Source organism: Drosophila sulfurigaster, chromosome 3 (genome assembly GCF_023558435.1).
Source record: "Drosophila sulfurigaster albostrigata strain 15112-1811.04 chromosome 3, ASM2355843v2, whole genome shotgun sequence".
Classification (NCBI taxonomy): domain Eukaryota; kingdom Metazoa; phylum Arthropoda; class Insecta; order Diptera; family Drosophilidae; genus Drosophila; species Drosophila sulfurigaster.
Genome location: NC_084883.1, coordinates 16,300,476 through 16,317,489, shown reverse-complemented (window position 1 = coordinate 16,317,489; position 17,014 = coordinate 16,300,476). Strand labels below are relative to the sequence as shown.

Below are 17,014 nucleotides of genomic sequence, written 5' to 3'. Positions count from 1 at the left end.
CATAAGATGACGAAAATAATACTTATGAAATCGTCGAAATCGAGGAGTACGTCGAGTGCCCAGAACATTTCAATTGATAATGAAAACATATAATTAAAAGTTCAACTGATTTGAACCCCGCACAAAATGGAAACGCCTTTAAATTGAACGCGATTCATTTAATGTTCGATGATTGGCCGTTCGGTGGAAAATATTATGATAGAACAACTAATGTTACACATGACATAAGACGCAAAAGTATTTGAAACTATTTTACAATTCTGAATTGCTTCAGCGCCAGTTTAATAAATCAATCTACGGTTAATACGTGCACTGTCAAAGTGTGAACTAAGATAAATGATGTTGCTCATACCACATGTTGTATTCACGCCACAAATTGTTGGAGAATTTTACACCGTATTAGAAATGGAAATTTCCTACATAATTAGCAAACTAAAGTCAATAAAAATATTCTGCAGACCCTTAGTAAATCTTATTTTAAATTTACACTTTGAATCTCTTTTAATAGTCGTCTAAAGTATTTTTTTTAATAAATGCTTTTACATAAAAATGTTGAACGACAGTTTTTATTAAAACCGTTTATATCATAAAGTTCATGATTTATGCATTTCATAAATTAGAGATATTAAAACTTGATAGTTTAACGATTGTCGTTTGTTTTAATTATAAATTTAAAAAATTATTGGCAAACCTTCTTTTTTCAAGGTTTTGATTTATGGTTAAGATTAGATTTTCTTATTCGAGTTTCATCAATCTGGCAACGCCTTCAGCCTCATTAAGTTGGTTGCAACTGCGTATTTTTCGAATTGGGGAGCATTTGAAATTCATGAATAGTTTTGATAGCATGAACTGATATTCAACATTTTATAGTAGCGCTACCTATTTAGCATTGGGAAAGGCATTGTTTGGATCTGGACAAATCGGCGCTTCAAAGCTTGTCAGTGTCGATCTCTAAACTGTTTACGATGCTTAAATTACATTTCGTGTCTGATGCGAGTGCGAATGTGTTTCGAGTGCACATGTGCGAGTGTGAGTGTGAGTGTGAATGCCGTGAGACGTGGTAATATGTAGGCTTCGCTCCAAAGCTGTTTAGATTGAAACGTCTTTTAATTGCATGTTAATTGCCCTAACCACCGGGGCAGACAACTTGGCCAACTTGGCTGACGTTGGTAGCGCTGTTAAGCGACGCAGTTAAGATCTGCAAACGATACAAAGTCAGAAACAAATGCAGACAGCACAATGAACGCTTCGAGCCAAAGCTGGAGCTGTGGCAGAAGTCAGTGGACATTGTTTGTTCTTTTGATGTGATCGTTCTAGTCTTATTATACTCTTGTTGAAGGTGCTTTTACATTTTGATTAAAGATGTAACAGAAGCATATGAAAGGTCTTTCTACATATTGAACTTAAAATTCATTGAATGAAGTCTTATTTTGAAATATTATATTAATATTGGAAGTGTATTCGTTGAACTTAATAAAATCCAAATTACTCTTCACTATTTTTCACTTTTATGTAAAAATATGTATTGATTTTAATTAGTGCATTAACTCTTCGGTTTTCTTTCGCAAGCTTCTTTCATTTCTTGTTCTGTTTTTTTTTCTTTTTGTTGGTTTTTGGTTCGCTTCTGGAAAACTGGACTTGGCCTGAACTGAACTGATCTGAATTGGACAGCAGTTGTGCCTTAAAACAGTTGCACTCATTTGTTGTCCCAGTCGCCATCATTGTTGTTCTTGTTACTTTGTTGTTTATCTGTCGCTTCCACCTCGTTGTCTCGTTGTGTTCTCGAGTGCAAGTACCTAGTAAAGTACGTGTGGTTATGGCTTTCGAGAGTTCTCTCTAGTTCTCTCTGACTTTGTCTCTGACGCCGAAGCAGAAACTGAAGCTGAAGCTAAAGCTGACGCTAACTCTTTCGCTGGTTCTTAACAAAGACAAGTTTTTCAAGTTCTCCGACAGAAGGGGCAAACATGAAGTCATTCAAGTGGCAAGCAACAGCAGCCCCCGAGCCACTGGACACACTACATGACATAAGGGACAGCCATCAGGGGAAGGGGAGGGGGAAGACCGATGTTGACCACAAGAAGGCAGAAGAAGAAGGCGTGCAAAACAGTTTTGTTGTTGCTCATTGTGTTGCAGTTGTTTAAAGCTGTCATTTGCACTTGACGTCCAACAATTGCAACTGGCTGGCTTATATATAGAATATAGCATATGTAAGTGTAAAAGTACTTCTCTAAGCATGCACGTATTTATAAAGTCCATAACTCTATCAGCTGAAGCTTATAGAGAATCAATTACCTCAAGATAAGATAAGATTGCAGTCGCACATTAAACTTTACTTATGGTAAGAACTCATTTCTTGAAATCGATGATTGAATAATGCATTTGGCATACTTAGAAATATGTCCAGATGTCGAAATGAGTCAAATATAAAAAAGTTCAATATATATGAAAATATTTACTCAAATAAATTTCAAATTTAAAGATATATTCAGATGTCAAATAATAGTTTAAGACTTTCTATTTAACTGCATTTAAAACTGCATGATGTCACAATGCATTATCTACGTTATAACAAAAACCTATCCATTTAAATACGCAATAACATTACTAAGCTATCGCATTGAATCAAATACAACTAGACAAGCTGATGCCGCGCACTTAAAACTAATGCTGAAGTGTCATTAGACAATACTATTTACTTTTATCTCTAAGATTATAATACAAACTGACCATTGAAGTAACTAGTTTACCTTTATCGTCGCATTCAGCATGAGCTGTTGGATTTGATTGGCCTTATTTACGGGTAGACCTTTAATAGTTTGAGTTTGTACAAAAGAGTCAGTCAAGAGTTGAAGACAACATCGAATCACTGACCCAATTCGGTTGGGTCGAGTGTGTTCCACTTGACTTCTATTTGTTTTTTTTTCTCTTTTTTTAATTTTTGGGTTTTGGTAAAAAAAAAATGAGACAATTGTGGGCTTTTTAGTGGCAAGTCGCAAGCAAGTGTTAATTAAATTTATAGATACAGAAGCGATTGAATTCGATTCGATTTGAATGTGAATCAAATGAAGCGTGCCCAAATAGATTTGTTTTGTGCCCTTTTTCGGTGCCCCAAACACAGACCAAAATTTAATGAGACATCAGGAAATGAGTTGACAATTTGATATTGTGACTCTACAGAAAAAAAACGTTAAAAAAATGACAGTAAAAAACACAAGACCAGTTGGTATTATTTCACTACATTTTTTCGGTTTATCAGAAAACCCGTCAGCAGTTGCAACGCTTGCAAAATGACCAAGACATAAGTTTGGACATAATTAAGCCATCGCAAATGGCATTTGGGGAAAATGTTTGCCATTTGCGTTGACAGTTGTCAACAAGCAGCAAGTTGGCTAATTAATCAAAATAAATATATATGTTATATCTATGAAAAAGTGACAACATTTTTGGCTTAAGTGCATTGGCTAAATTGGATTTTTTTGAATAAGCACTACAACTAATGGGCAATAGTTGGGCAAATGCAAATTGACAGATATTAATCAAAGGCATGATCACTGAAAATTAATTAAAGTAATAAAAAATTTATTGTTATTAATTGGATTTTATAAAGTGTCGTGAATGTGCAAGCTTTTGTAAGCCATAAGAATTATTTTTAAATGTTATAAGATATAAAAAGATTAAAATCATAAAACGCAAATTGACTATAAAGAGTTATTTTGTATATTTTTAATATAATTGTTTATGTATATACAAATATATGAATATTAATCAATATCATGATAACTAAAAATGAATTAACATTACTTGAAATTCAATATTAATTTGGGTTTAGAAGAAAAGAATCAAGAAATCACACATTTCTTAACTACAATTAATGTAAAGCAGATAAAAATCTCTATTTAGTTACCAATTCAGATCTCCAACTAAAGATTTAAAATAAATGAACTACATTCATTTATCTGTTAGATATAAGGCAAAGACAAATGCGAATGACTACTCCCTCAAAAATCTTATTAATTCTCATTCGGGCTGACCCTGAACTGACTTTGTATAGTATAATCTTAGATAAATATATTTAACTTGTGATTGTTATCTTATTAGTTTTCCGTTTCTCTTTGTTTTTGTTATTTCAGTTGGTTCATTGAACTGGTTCCAATTCTCACTCAGCTGAGAACTTATTCATATAGTTCTCCTTGACTACGCGTAGCGTCATGGCTACAACTAACAGGAGGAGGAACAAACAACCGGCAAAAGGGTAAAAAAATTGCTATTGATTCTCCATTCAAACATCATGCAGTATAGTTGGCTGCCTCAGGAGCGCCGTAAAGTGACCATAAGAGAGAAGCCACCGCTAGTGATATCGCTGCAACGCTATGACCGTCTCCAGTGGCACGCCAATCAGTTGGCCAAGGAGCAGCAGCAACGCCGGCAGCAACAACAACAACAGTACGAGGAACAACTGCGCCTGGGAGGCGAGGAGCTGCTGCAGCGCTTTGCCGGTCGGAAATTGTGTCGCACACAGCAGGAGCAGTGTCAGAGTGCACAGCGTCGACAGCAGGCGGAGCAGCAGGATGCCAAGGAGCGTTCACAGGAGGCATGTCTGGCCGAGCAGAGGGAAGAGCAAAGACAGCAAAAAGAGCGCATTAAGCACGCACAGCAACTCTTTGAGCAACTGCGTCCGGGACCCAGAGAACTGCTCGGCGCCAAGCTGCAGAGCGAGGTGATGCGGGGCATCAATGCTCAGCGGCAGTTGCAAGCACAGTTTGCAGTGGCAACCAAAGAGCAGCATGAGCTGGACAAGCGCATCTATGGCGAACAGGTGCTCAATGGCCTGGAGGAGGCACAGCAGCGGCACAGCGAACGTCGCCGACAGTTGGGCGAGCATAAGCGGGCGCTGCTTGAGTCCATAAAGGAGCGACAGCAGCAACGCGATGCCGAGAAGCTCGAGCAGCACAAGCTGGCACTCGAGGAACGGCGACGCAATCAGCAGCAGCTGCAGGAACAGCATGAGAAGCAACGTGCGGCGGAAGCTGCCAAGTTGCAACTAAGGCGAGAGCATGCTTTGGCCGCTTTGGTGGCCACCGAGCAGCGTCAGCAGCGGCTGCGAATGCTCGAGGAAGTGGAACAGCTGCAGTGCGAGGTGCACAACGAGGCCAAGTCGAAGCTGGACAGCCTGAAGATTGATCTGACCCGACAGCGAGTGCAACGTCGACTGCAGCGCAACGAGCAGCTGGCCAAGCAGCTGGCGCCACGTTTGCACTACAGCGCTGGTGAGGATCAGGCACGGCACGAACGTCAGCTGGCCGAGATGCGGCGTGCGCACAGCGTCGAACAGCAGACGCGTCGCCAGCGATTGGAGGAGACAAAGAAACAGCGCCAAGCCATGCAGCAGGGAGAGCAACAAGAGGCCAAGCTGGCCAAAGAGCGTGCAGCCGCCGAGAGACGCGAGGATGTGGAGACACGCCTGCGGAACGAGCGTATTCATGTGGAATTCAAGCAGCAGGAGCGATTGGAGCAGCTACGTCGCCAGCGTGAACTGCGCTCTCAGCTGGACAAGCAGCAACGGGGAGCTGCATGAGGAGCAGACGCGTCCTGGAACCAACTACAATCGATTGGCACAGCTGGAATGTATACGCGAGGATGCCTTCTTTGTGGACTATGCACGCAGGTTGATGCTGGAGGCAAAGGAAAAGAATTGTCCACTGAAACCCTTCCTGCGTATTGTGGAACAGTATAAGAGCGAGAATCGCATTGGTGCCGAGGTGCGCATTCCGCCGCACTTGATCACAAGGCTGACTATGGGCAGACGCACCAAAGGAGATAGTCGAGCCGAAGAGAAGCTGAAGAAGAAGGTAGAAGAAGAGGGCAAGGAACCACCTCCAGATGAGGAAGAACATTATATGAAGAATATTAAAGAGAACCTCAAGAAAATAGAAGAACTAGTGCTGACTGAAGCGAAAGAAAGCGAGGAGAAAACTCAGAAGAAACCAGAGAAAGAGTGTGAAAAATAAAAGTGAGAGCTGCAGAGATTATCCCACTATATAACATTGAATTCTAAAAATAACAAAATCCCATCCGAAAATAAATAACGAGCTACTTTAGATATTTTACCCTAAAAAGAAGACTAATGCAATCGATAAATACTTAAATAAGAAACAAATTTAACTAAAAGCGGAAATTTAAAAGTTTCTTTAAAATTAGCATATTGTTCAGATTCAAATGAATAAATAAAGAATCTTTTTATTTCCAAATCAAGAAAACAACAAATGAAAATAATACCCTTTACACTTTTTAAGAAAATTGCATTCTAAATAAAAGTTTAAATTCAAAATATTACATTTGCTTTTAAAATTCAAATTAAAAGCATTGCCAAGGGGCTTCCAACGAACATTTCAGATTTCCACTACACGCGATTCAATAAAATGAAAGAAATATTATTAAACTCTCTTAGTCGAAACATTATAAATCATGTTACAATTAAATGACCTAATCAAATTTCTGCATATCCTAAAGAAACCTTTTGAGCTCAAGTTCGCAGTTCGCAATTCGAGTTCGAGAAACTGCAATTGAAGTTGAAATAAAATACACACATAGTATCAATTACTGCACAGCCAAAATAAATGTGTGCACTCACAATGCCATAACCCTCACCTACTCAAACTCCAGTTCAAAAACTGTAGAAAAGAGAGGGGGAAGAGAGAAAGAGAGAGAGAGAGAGAGTGTGTGTGCTATCAATTTCGGATGGCAGGTTCCATTTGCATTACTCATTGCCAGCAATTCACTTGTGGTAACCAAATTCCTTCATTATTCGAGCAGGTCTTCACGCTGCTCGCACGCTCTCCCTCGCACACTCGCTGTCTCCTTTCTCCTCTCCCTCTCTCGCTGTTGCTTTACTAACTTAATTACGATAGTATGTTGGCCTGTCGTTATTTATGGGACATGTTACAGGGATGCCGCATAAGTGCTTTTTGGGTGAAAGGCGATTTACAGTTGCATGTGAGATTGTCATCAAATTTGTGGCGATCGTACAAGTTAATAGTATTTATGTGGAACAATCTGGCAAATGCTGGAAAAGTGTATAAGATCGGCTCTTCACTTAGATCTCTTAACGAGCACTTAACCATGAAACACGCAAGAGGTGTTAAATGCACAACTTCATTTACGACAACTTATGAAATTTTCTAAGTAAACTTAACAATTTGAACTGTCACTTTTAATGATGAAATAGAATTTACATCTTCATACATATATTATATTATTATATAAACATTGAAGAAATTCTGGATTAAACGAATTGGAATTGGTAAAACGAATATTTGTTATAATATGAGTAATTAATTTATTTTGTTTTATAATTGTGCTAAAACTCACTACTGTTAGTTTTAAGACATTTCTAATGGGAACTATCTCTATAAATATTTTTCAATCTATTTATTATAAACTAAGCATAGCATAAATTTGAAATCAAGTGAATGTTAAATTTAGATTGCGGAGTATTAATTTGATATTAATCTTAATTCAGAAATGTCTTTATATACTTAGATCAAACAACTAAAAAAAAACTTTAGAACTGTCACTGATCGCTTTCCCACCCCTTTTCTTATAGCATATTCTCTCTTTATTCGCTCTCACTATCTGTTAACAATAAATAACACTCGGTTAGGAAACGGAATTATCTGCGCGAGTTACGCTCTATATAAGTAGTACTTATATTCTAGTATTTACGTGTTTGTGCTGAGTTGTCAGTCAACTGGGTTTTAGTTTTGTTGCGTTTACTTCATTTTTTTTTGGGTTTTGTTTGTTGTCTCAGTAATGAATGAGGTGTGTGTGTGAATGTGTGTGTGTACCTGACGCTTAAAGGTTTTATCTTTTTCATGCTCGTCGTTGATTTTAGATACAAAAGTTACTGTCGTCGGTTGTCGTTGTTGTCATTGTCGCTGTAGATACTTATTTGCGCAACCAAAACAACGAAAATTGTCGAAACGAGCCAACGAACACGAACATGAAGGTTGAATGTATCTTCACATCGTTCAACTTGTATCTATTGCAAATAACTTGTATCTATTGCAAATAAAACAAATACAAAAAGCTCTTTTTATTATTGTTGTTGCTTCTTTTGGGTTAGGAACATTTCGAAGCTCACTTCAATTTTCAGTTTTCAACTCATTTTTTTGTCGATCGACTGTTTTTGTTATTTCGTTGTTTTATTTTCGGTTTGTCATATTTATTTTTCTTTTTGCAAGTCTGCGACTCGCCAGACTTTGTAGCTTTACCGACGATTATTAAATATGCTTTATATACGTTATGTCTGTCTTAATTCTAAGAACATTTCGCAGTTCCTCTTCTGACTTTTTCGCTCTTTTTTTTTGTATCTGTCTACTGCTAATAAAAATTGAGCTGTGCAAACATAAATTTAATTTTGAAATATGATTTTAACGAGTGTTTTGCGAGCGCTTTTTGTTCCAGCTGCTGCGCAAAAGTTTGCCAATTAATCAAAGGATTGCAAAATGAATCTTGCTACCGAAAGTTCTCCCAATTATAATTTCTTACCTAATCAGCTTAAATATTCGTAACTTTTCTGTTAATAAATTTTGCACTGTGAACTATTAGATAAATATTTTAAGTGCTTTTTTGTTAACTTTACTAAGCATGTTTATGCATAAATTTTTGTCAAATATTTGTTAAGCTAATCATGCGTCAACAAGATTCAAAAATTCAATGTGTGACAACAATCATGACTCATTTAAAAAGTTGTTAATTAAATCCACTTAGTCAAAATATAAACTGTCAATAGTCGAAATTTTTCAAATATTTGTTTACTTACTAATAATTTAAATTGAAGTTTTCTCAGGGAATATTTAAAAGACATTTTGAACTTACCTAGAAGAAAAAACAGAAAGATAATATATTAGTCAAGAAATTATAAACAATATTTAAAACCTATATATAAAGTTTTATAATATAAGTAAAAATTACTTATTTAAATCTTTAATTGATTCCGTGATATAAAAAAGCATTAGTCATTTATTTCTTTAATTGATTTTCTCTTTCCAAAGCTCATGCATTCCAAGCACATTATTCTAGATAACATCTCCATATGTTGTAAGCTCATATTTAAGCTCGAGAAGAACATGTTCTGCATATTTGATAACAATCACACAATACTTGACATACTTAACACAAACATTACTTATTTTTGGCTTATGTTAAACACATTGTTTTAATTATAGCCATATTATTTATTTGCTGTTTATAAAAGTGATTTTCGCTCAAAGGTTGATAGCATAAATAACGCCACGACAACGTGTTCCCATTAAACCTTTAGAGCTTGTCGCTCTTCACACATCGAGCGCCACGACAATTTGTACAATTTGTACTCGCTTCTATAGCCCTCGACAAAAATGTTAATAGCTCATTAAACAGAGCACGAAAAAAAGACAAAAAAAAATAGCATGGCAAAGCATTTAAGTAGCTCAGAGCTCATAAAACGACGACAACAACACATGTGACATCGAAAACAATTATGTATTCTGCATCTAGTGGCTCGATTTCAACTAATTGCTCTGCGTCTCGAGTCGAGTCGAGTAATAGAGCTCTGTGAAGCTGAGAGATTGCCTCAAGATCGAATCCCATTTTGCAACTTGCAAATTGCAGTGCCTCGACAGCAATTGTCTTCTCTCCCCCCCTTCACCTTCCGCGTCCCCTTCTAGTCTGTCTCGCAGTTCTTTTGCATTCCATGCTCAATTGAAGATCGGGCGCCAACTTCACTCCAAGTGAATTGGATGCCTGCTCAATTGGCGCCAGACGCCAAACATTTGAAGTCAACAGTTTCCGACACTCCCCACAATATTTGAGTTGAGAGGAGTTTGCACTGAATACAAAATTGAAATGCATGAATGGGCGGAACTAACCTTATCCTGTGGCAAGTCTATAAACAAGTTTTAGTCTAGAACTGTCAGCAAGAACTTGATAAATAAAACTATTTAACTAAAATCTTTATCTGATGCATAACCAAAATTAAACTTAACAAGTAAGAAAGCTACAGACGAGTGTGCTCGACTGTGAGATACCCGCTACACATATTGAATAAAAGCAGTGTGACATTACTCTGAAAATAATATTCGAGTATCACAAAAATCCTAAAATCTGCCTGTTACATACATTTTCTGCAGACTGAATCTTTTAATACCCTTTTCCCCTATGGGTAGAGGGTATAAAAACATTATATATTAAAATATATCATATTCGTCTGCATTATAACAGATCAATGATTCTGAAAAACATTATATACTAAATGATATCACTTTCGTCTGCATTATAATAGATCAAGGATAGCTTTTCGTGTTGTTCTTCTTAATGATTCAATGGACCAACATGAATAAATTATTTTACAGCGCCTATTCATGCCATTATCAGTTAATTAAATACGTTTTTGAATAGTATTCACAATATTCAAGCACTCATTCAGACAGCATCAAGTAGTGTGCAGTTCAATAGTTCAGTGTCAGTGCGATAATTTCGATTGTGCTCGGGACTCCGCGACGACCTTCGATAGAACAATAAATAAACCTGACTATTGTGCCATGACTTACACAAATCTCAAGTTTCGCTTTGTGTAATGTTTAAGAAATACATACATACTTGTATGTGTATGTATATACAAAGTAATAATAATAATTTTTTTAAGCTTGAAAAATGAATTGGTTTGCAGACTGCCCAACTGAAGCAGAGGTCGCCTCTTCCGCTTTGTAATTAATCAATTTCAGCCTCAAAATGCATACAAAATAAATCGCGCGCATTGTGTGAAAACAACAACGACAGCAACAACATTGCGATTTTATAATAAAAATGTTTAAATTTACGAGACAAAGGCGCAACATTGACGTGACTGCAACATGTTGCCAACCAACTCAAGCCACAACAACACCAACAACAACAACAATGACCAAACCCCAACTGAAGGAAACAACCTTTGCAACACAGAGAGTGTGTTTGTGTGAGTGTGTGTGTGTGTGTGTTGCTTACTTCTGACACTGGATAAACTGTAAACTTTCGTTAAATATTTGTAAACAATATGAAGGCAAGAGAAACTAAAACTTAGTTAAATGCAGCTGCCAGAAGCCATAGTAAAAGATAAGGCACAGTGGGAAAAGTTGATGGAATTGTAAGTAATTATTTTGAAAAAATGTTTTCAATAAAAATTTATCAAATGAAGTACTTTTGTAGGTAAAAAAAATCTATAAAATAAAGTAAATTTTGTATGTTGAAAAAAATGTATGAAATAAAAAAATTTTGTATGTTGAAAAAAAAAAAAATAATATATATAATACAAAATTTAATAAATGCAATTAACTAACATAAAATAACATATCTGTACTACCTTAATGTGCACAAATAATCGAGTAGAGAACAAAATAAATTTCAGTGTACATTTTCGTGTACTAATTTGCATATGGTACCACTGTGCCCGGCTGCCGAAGCGATGCTGCTTAACAGTTTCCTACTTAGCCATGGCTTATAATTTATGTCTATGCAGCATTTGTCCGGCGGGCAGCGCGTTTTGGTAGTCGTGCCGTTTAGTATGCTCATTTCTCCCCTTCTTCCCCCTCCACTCGCAATGCTTCTTCTGCTTCTTCATCTCCCATTTCCATCTCCTTCTCCCTCTTCCATCTCCTCTGTCTCCTCCTTCTTCCTCAAGCACCGTCGCTGTCCGTCTCATATCGCCCATTGAGCATCTCAACGCATAAATCAAACTTTGGTCTGCAGTTTTCTTCAAAATTCGTTTGGCCCGATCAAATTGTCCCCCGTCTCCCTCCCGTCCCGTCCCGCCCCACCTCTGAGTGTCCTACTCTCTGGCAGCTTCTTGGAAGTTTATCCCAAACAAAAAAGAAAAATATACTCGTACATATAAATTTATAGTCTTTTAATGCTGCGAACTTCTCTTTCGTGTTGTGTTGTGGCAGCGTTGACATTGTAGCGGTAAATATGTTGATAAATTAATTCGCTGCAGTTGCACGTTGTTGCACGCCTTCCATGTTGCAACAACAAAATGGCCAAGTGAAGGATCTACGTTGACCGCAACTGTGGACCCTTTTTGCGTCATCGTTGCGCATGATTCATGGCATCGAATGACACTGCACAAAACACCAAAAAATAACGGCAAACAATTCGATTGAATATATGCAAAAAGCTAAAAGAGATTTACATTGTTGTTGTTGTTGCTGCTGGCGGCAAACAACAAACAATACAACAAGCACTTGTCAAGTGGAGAAACGGGTCACACCCATAGATCTGAGTACAACTCGAACCGGTTGCGTATTTTAGGTGCGATTCTATACCAAGCCTATTTTTATACCCTTTATTGGCCACAATCAATTCGGGGTGCTAATAATAGAAACAAGTTGATAAACAAAAATAAGACATTAAATTTAGCAACTTTTGCGAAAATAAATGAAATTGTCACATAACGTCAACTATACTTCAAGCAATATTTATGTCTAAAATTTCCTTCCTTATATGTACAAAATGTTAATACTTAATTTGTATGTAAATTGAAAAAATTCTGAAATAAAATATCAAATAAAAATTGAATTGAAAAAATAAAAAAAATGTATATAAAATTGCTTCTTCATAAAGGTACAAAGTTAAGCAATTAAGAAAGCTACAATCGAGTATGCTCGACTGTGAGATACCTAAAATCAAAACAGAGCGATATTATTCCTAAAATATACCAACTTAATATACCACTAAGTGCTGAAATATACCAAAGGCTATGTCTTAGGTATATACATATATTGATATATTAATACATTTAAAATATACCATCGAATGGAAAATATATCAGATTTACAGCAGGTGCAAAGTTATAATACCATTTTACCCTATGGGTAGCGGATAAAAAAGTACTAAAAACTAATACAAAAGCAAACATCAATTTTAATTACAAATCTATTCAAATGAAATCGAATTTATATTTTCTCTCTGTGTATTTAAGAGCCATAAACTGAGCCAAACCCGCTCAAAAAACCCATTGTCACTTGTTAAAATTCTCACATGCGAAGTAGCCTTCACTTGACATGAGAACTGTCGATGGTAACATACGAATTGCAAAACAAGAAATATATAAATCGATCTGCAATTTAATATAAGAAATATACGCAACCAAAAAAGTCAATGCTTCTTCTGCTTGAAGAATCGACTTACTTCTTTGCCTGACAAGACGACAAAACTTGTTCTTCTCTTCAATCTTTCATGTCTCGGTGCGATTAATGTCAGATAAACTTTTTTGATTTGGCAGCTTGTAATGAATGAATATAAATAATACTACAAAAATACAGGAAAAATATTTATACTGAGCATTGCCCCTTGGCACGCACCTTGTCAACCCGAAGAGGGTTCAACAAACCTTTCGGTTCCGCCCATTGTTTGGGGAGTTGAAAAATAAAATAAAAAAGCAAACGAGGAATTCGTTTTGTTTCATTTTTTTTTTATTTTTTTATTCGCTGTGAATTCTCCGGCCTCTCTGATGAGTCTTCTAATTAAAAGAAATGCTCAGTCATTAGGCAGCAATTTCACTTAAACGACCAACATTCGCTCAGGTGAAAGTTGAAGCAAAGCAAAAAACCAAAACAAAACAACAAAAAATAAAAACAAAATACGAGAAACAACACTAAATCATCTTCAACAATTAACAAAGTGAAATAACAAAAAAAAAACACTTAAATAATAAATTATTTAACGTCTTGTGCGACGCCCACAAATTAAATTCAGAGGCACAAATTATTGAATATATGTTACTTATGAATGGAAGTGAATACAAATGGATGTATTTAAGTATTCGCAAATTATTACTCAACGGAAGCCGCAAAAATTCAAATGAGTTTTTAATTTTTTTGAATTTAAATTGTATTGCTGAGAATTTGACAAATTGTTTCTTTGGAAGGAAAAGAAAGTGAAGAAGTACTCAAAAGATACGTTATTTAAAGTCCCCAAATTTGTATTCTTGTGTACATTAGCACAAGATAAGCTGTGAGTAAGGTCAGTGCAGTGTTGAACCATTCATCAATTCGTTTCCTGATAAGTTCTTGAGTCATACGTCAACAGGTTCTTAAGGCATGGCAGAATAAGTAGTATATCATGTTTTTCTGAGATACATATTATCTATTTTATTTATTTAATTTTCTTCTTCAACCTTGGCAGTCTTCGCATCAACAACTGACCCACTGTTGACCCTGACTATCACACTGACCCACACAGCACACATCTTCAAACACAAAGGTTATTCAGTTTTCATTTATTCACGTACTCAAAAGTCACGCTTTAAGTTCGCTCTTCCCCCCCCCCACACGACTTGCGAAAGATGTACAAAAAGTTTGACGGAAAATTTCCAAAATCGCTTGGCAAACATTTGACGACTATGCAAATTTAGCAAATTCATATTTGCACTAGAAAAAAAAAGCCAGAAAACAAAAATAATTCATTTCCTCAACTGAGACGCGACAATTTACAAAACAAACTTTGCGCAGATAGCAAAAATATGTTTGTAGACTGTAGTTAAGACCAAAGCTGCGAGGCGAGGCGAGGCGGACAAGCAAAGCCAATTACCGTTTTTAATTATTTGTAAATATTGAGAAAACAAAACACAGAACATACGCAAATATAGACTGAAAGGGACAGGTGACAAAAGGTGTGCCAACGTATAAAACCCTTTTAGATTCTTTTTGCACACATATAGAGATTGTCTTATCTTATCAAAAGTTTTACATTTCGCGTGCCAAATGCGAAATAAATGAGCAATGCGACTGCGAGTGCAGTGAAAGCTTGCTGTGAGTGTTCACTTTAAAGAGCTTTCACTGTAGTTGAGCAAATAAAATCACAAAGTTAATTCTAGCAATATTTGACACTTTTTATCCACTTATTCGTTAAATTAACTACTTAAATAAAATATAATTACAATCATTTATTAGAGATAAAGCTAGATAGCTGTTAATAAATTTAAAACCAAATTACTACGATATTAGTCACTATTAACTTGCTGATTAATTTCGCAAGAACTTAAGACAGTCACCAAACTGCGATTCTATAGAAAAGTTTAACTAGAATTTCACAAGGAAAGAAATAGTTTAGTTTTTTCAAATAAATAGTCACAGTTTGAGGCTTTTTAAATATTTCTTTTGCTTATTGGATTTTTTAAGCGTGTTTTGACCTTTTCATCAATTTAGCATTTATTTAAATTTTGGCATTTCGTTGAAGGGTATCTGTCAGGCAAACACAGGCGTTGATTTGGCAATTTGATGTTGACTGTTTCGTCCTCGGCTACTTGTTCATGTCTTTGTCGACAACCTCGGAGCTACCAAGACAACTGACGCCTACAACTTGACACCAGGCAACTCTTCAACTCGGCTCCGATGAGATATGAATGCTGATGCTTATTTTTTTGTTTTTGTTGCTATTGTTTTGTTTTATCTTTGGCCGACGGGTCTACTATAACAAAATGTTACGCAGCTGCCGCTTTGCTATTTGGCAATCGACAACAACAAAAGAAGCGTGTGCAAATAATTAAAAAGATTTTTTTTTTTTGAGTAGATGTTTGTCGGCATATGAGTCAAATCTTTGAGGAGGTCAAGACTAAGTTAAATATTTAAATAAATTTTATGCAGTGCTAAAAGCAGTTGAAAGCAATATTCAACGGGAAAGTGGGTGGAAACAGAGATTCCGTAAGGTAATACTATTAAGCTCTTTAGCATTTTAAGGTGCATTAAACTGGTATTTAAAATTTGTGGAATAAATTAACAGCAACGATGCGATTGTGTTAAGAATAAATGATAAAATTTAAATATTCATATTTTTGAAAATGGCTGCCAATTAAAGCTTTCCCACAATTGATTGCCTTAATTGAAAGCGAGTTGAAACTTTATATTCGAATTGCAAGTGTGTGTATAGCAAAATGAATAATATACATGGGCTAATGACAAAAAGAGTGCCGAGCTGTTAATCAACGACTGCAAAGACGACAAAAGAGAAAGAGGATCGAAATGCGAAGAGAGTTGGGGAAGAAACTCTTCTACAACACGTTTTGCCTGGCGGCCAAACGATGCGACGTTGATTTCAAAATAATGAGTTAATAAACTTGCAACAAGAAAGACAGACAGTTGCCAAGGAAGACAGAAAGAGAGAGAAAGAAAGAGCAGAAGAATTATGAAGATTTGCGGCAAGCAAAGTGTCAAATAATTCAAAATGTCATTGCAACAAATCGAAAGCCATTTGGCAGCAAGCAGGCGGCTTACACAAAAGGGGTGACCACTCATGCGGACAGGGCTGCCAACTTGCTAGCGGATTTTGTGTGCTACTCGAATACGTATTCACATTCGCATTCGCATTTGTATTCGCATTAGCATCCGCATCCGAGTGTTGCAATCTAAAACCACAGACAGCTTAAACGCTCATTTGGCCAGGCGACCCGCTGAGCTGCTGCGCAATTAACCATCTAAGAGACCCACAAACCTGCCTCTCGCCTACCCCCTTCCCATATGCACTTCCAACTAATTCCTCGCCGGTTGCCTATAAATCGCACCAACACTCACACTCACAGACAGCTCCTAATGAGGCCTGAGGGTGTGTTTCAGCAGCAAATTAACTCATTGTCAGTTGCCAGTTTCCAGTTGCCAGTTTGCTAGTTCTACATCTTCAGCATGGATCTCCCTTTCTAAAAAAGGCGAGCGAGCATGCGGGGTCGAGACCTCGATATTGAAACAGCTGCATGCAAATCTTTCAAACTAAAAATATGCAAGTTATTTATGTTTATGTTGCCAGCATCTTAATTAGACATGTTATGACTGGTCAGTGCTTCTCTTTTTTCATTTCATTTGCAATTAAAAATAAACTCATGTTTGCGATTGGCTCCACATTGAAACTGTGCGCGACGCGAAAACTAGTATTCAAAAAACATACTGAACCAAAAAATCATAAAAAATGCTGCAGTCTTTTTGGTTTGAAATACAATATTTAATTTACTAGA

General features: G+C 36.4%; 2 protein-coding genes across 5 annotated transcripts in view; one reads left to right on the top strand and one right to left on the bottom strand.

Moving 5' to 3' along the window:
• Nucleotides 1–17,014, bottom strand: part of LOC133845617 (protein TANC2) — a 62,651-nt gene that overhangs the window by 37,026 nt on the left and 8,611 nt on the right. The window lies entirely within an intron of this gene.
• On the top strand, nucleotides 4,142–6,079 carry LOC133845567 (trichohyalin). The gene is given in 2 exon segments (XM_062280058.1): nucleotides 4,142–5,563; nucleotides 5,565–6,079. Coding segments are annotated over 2 exon segments (1,719 nt in total). The 5' UTR covers nucleotides 4,142–4,288; the 3' UTR covers nucleotides 6,009–6,079.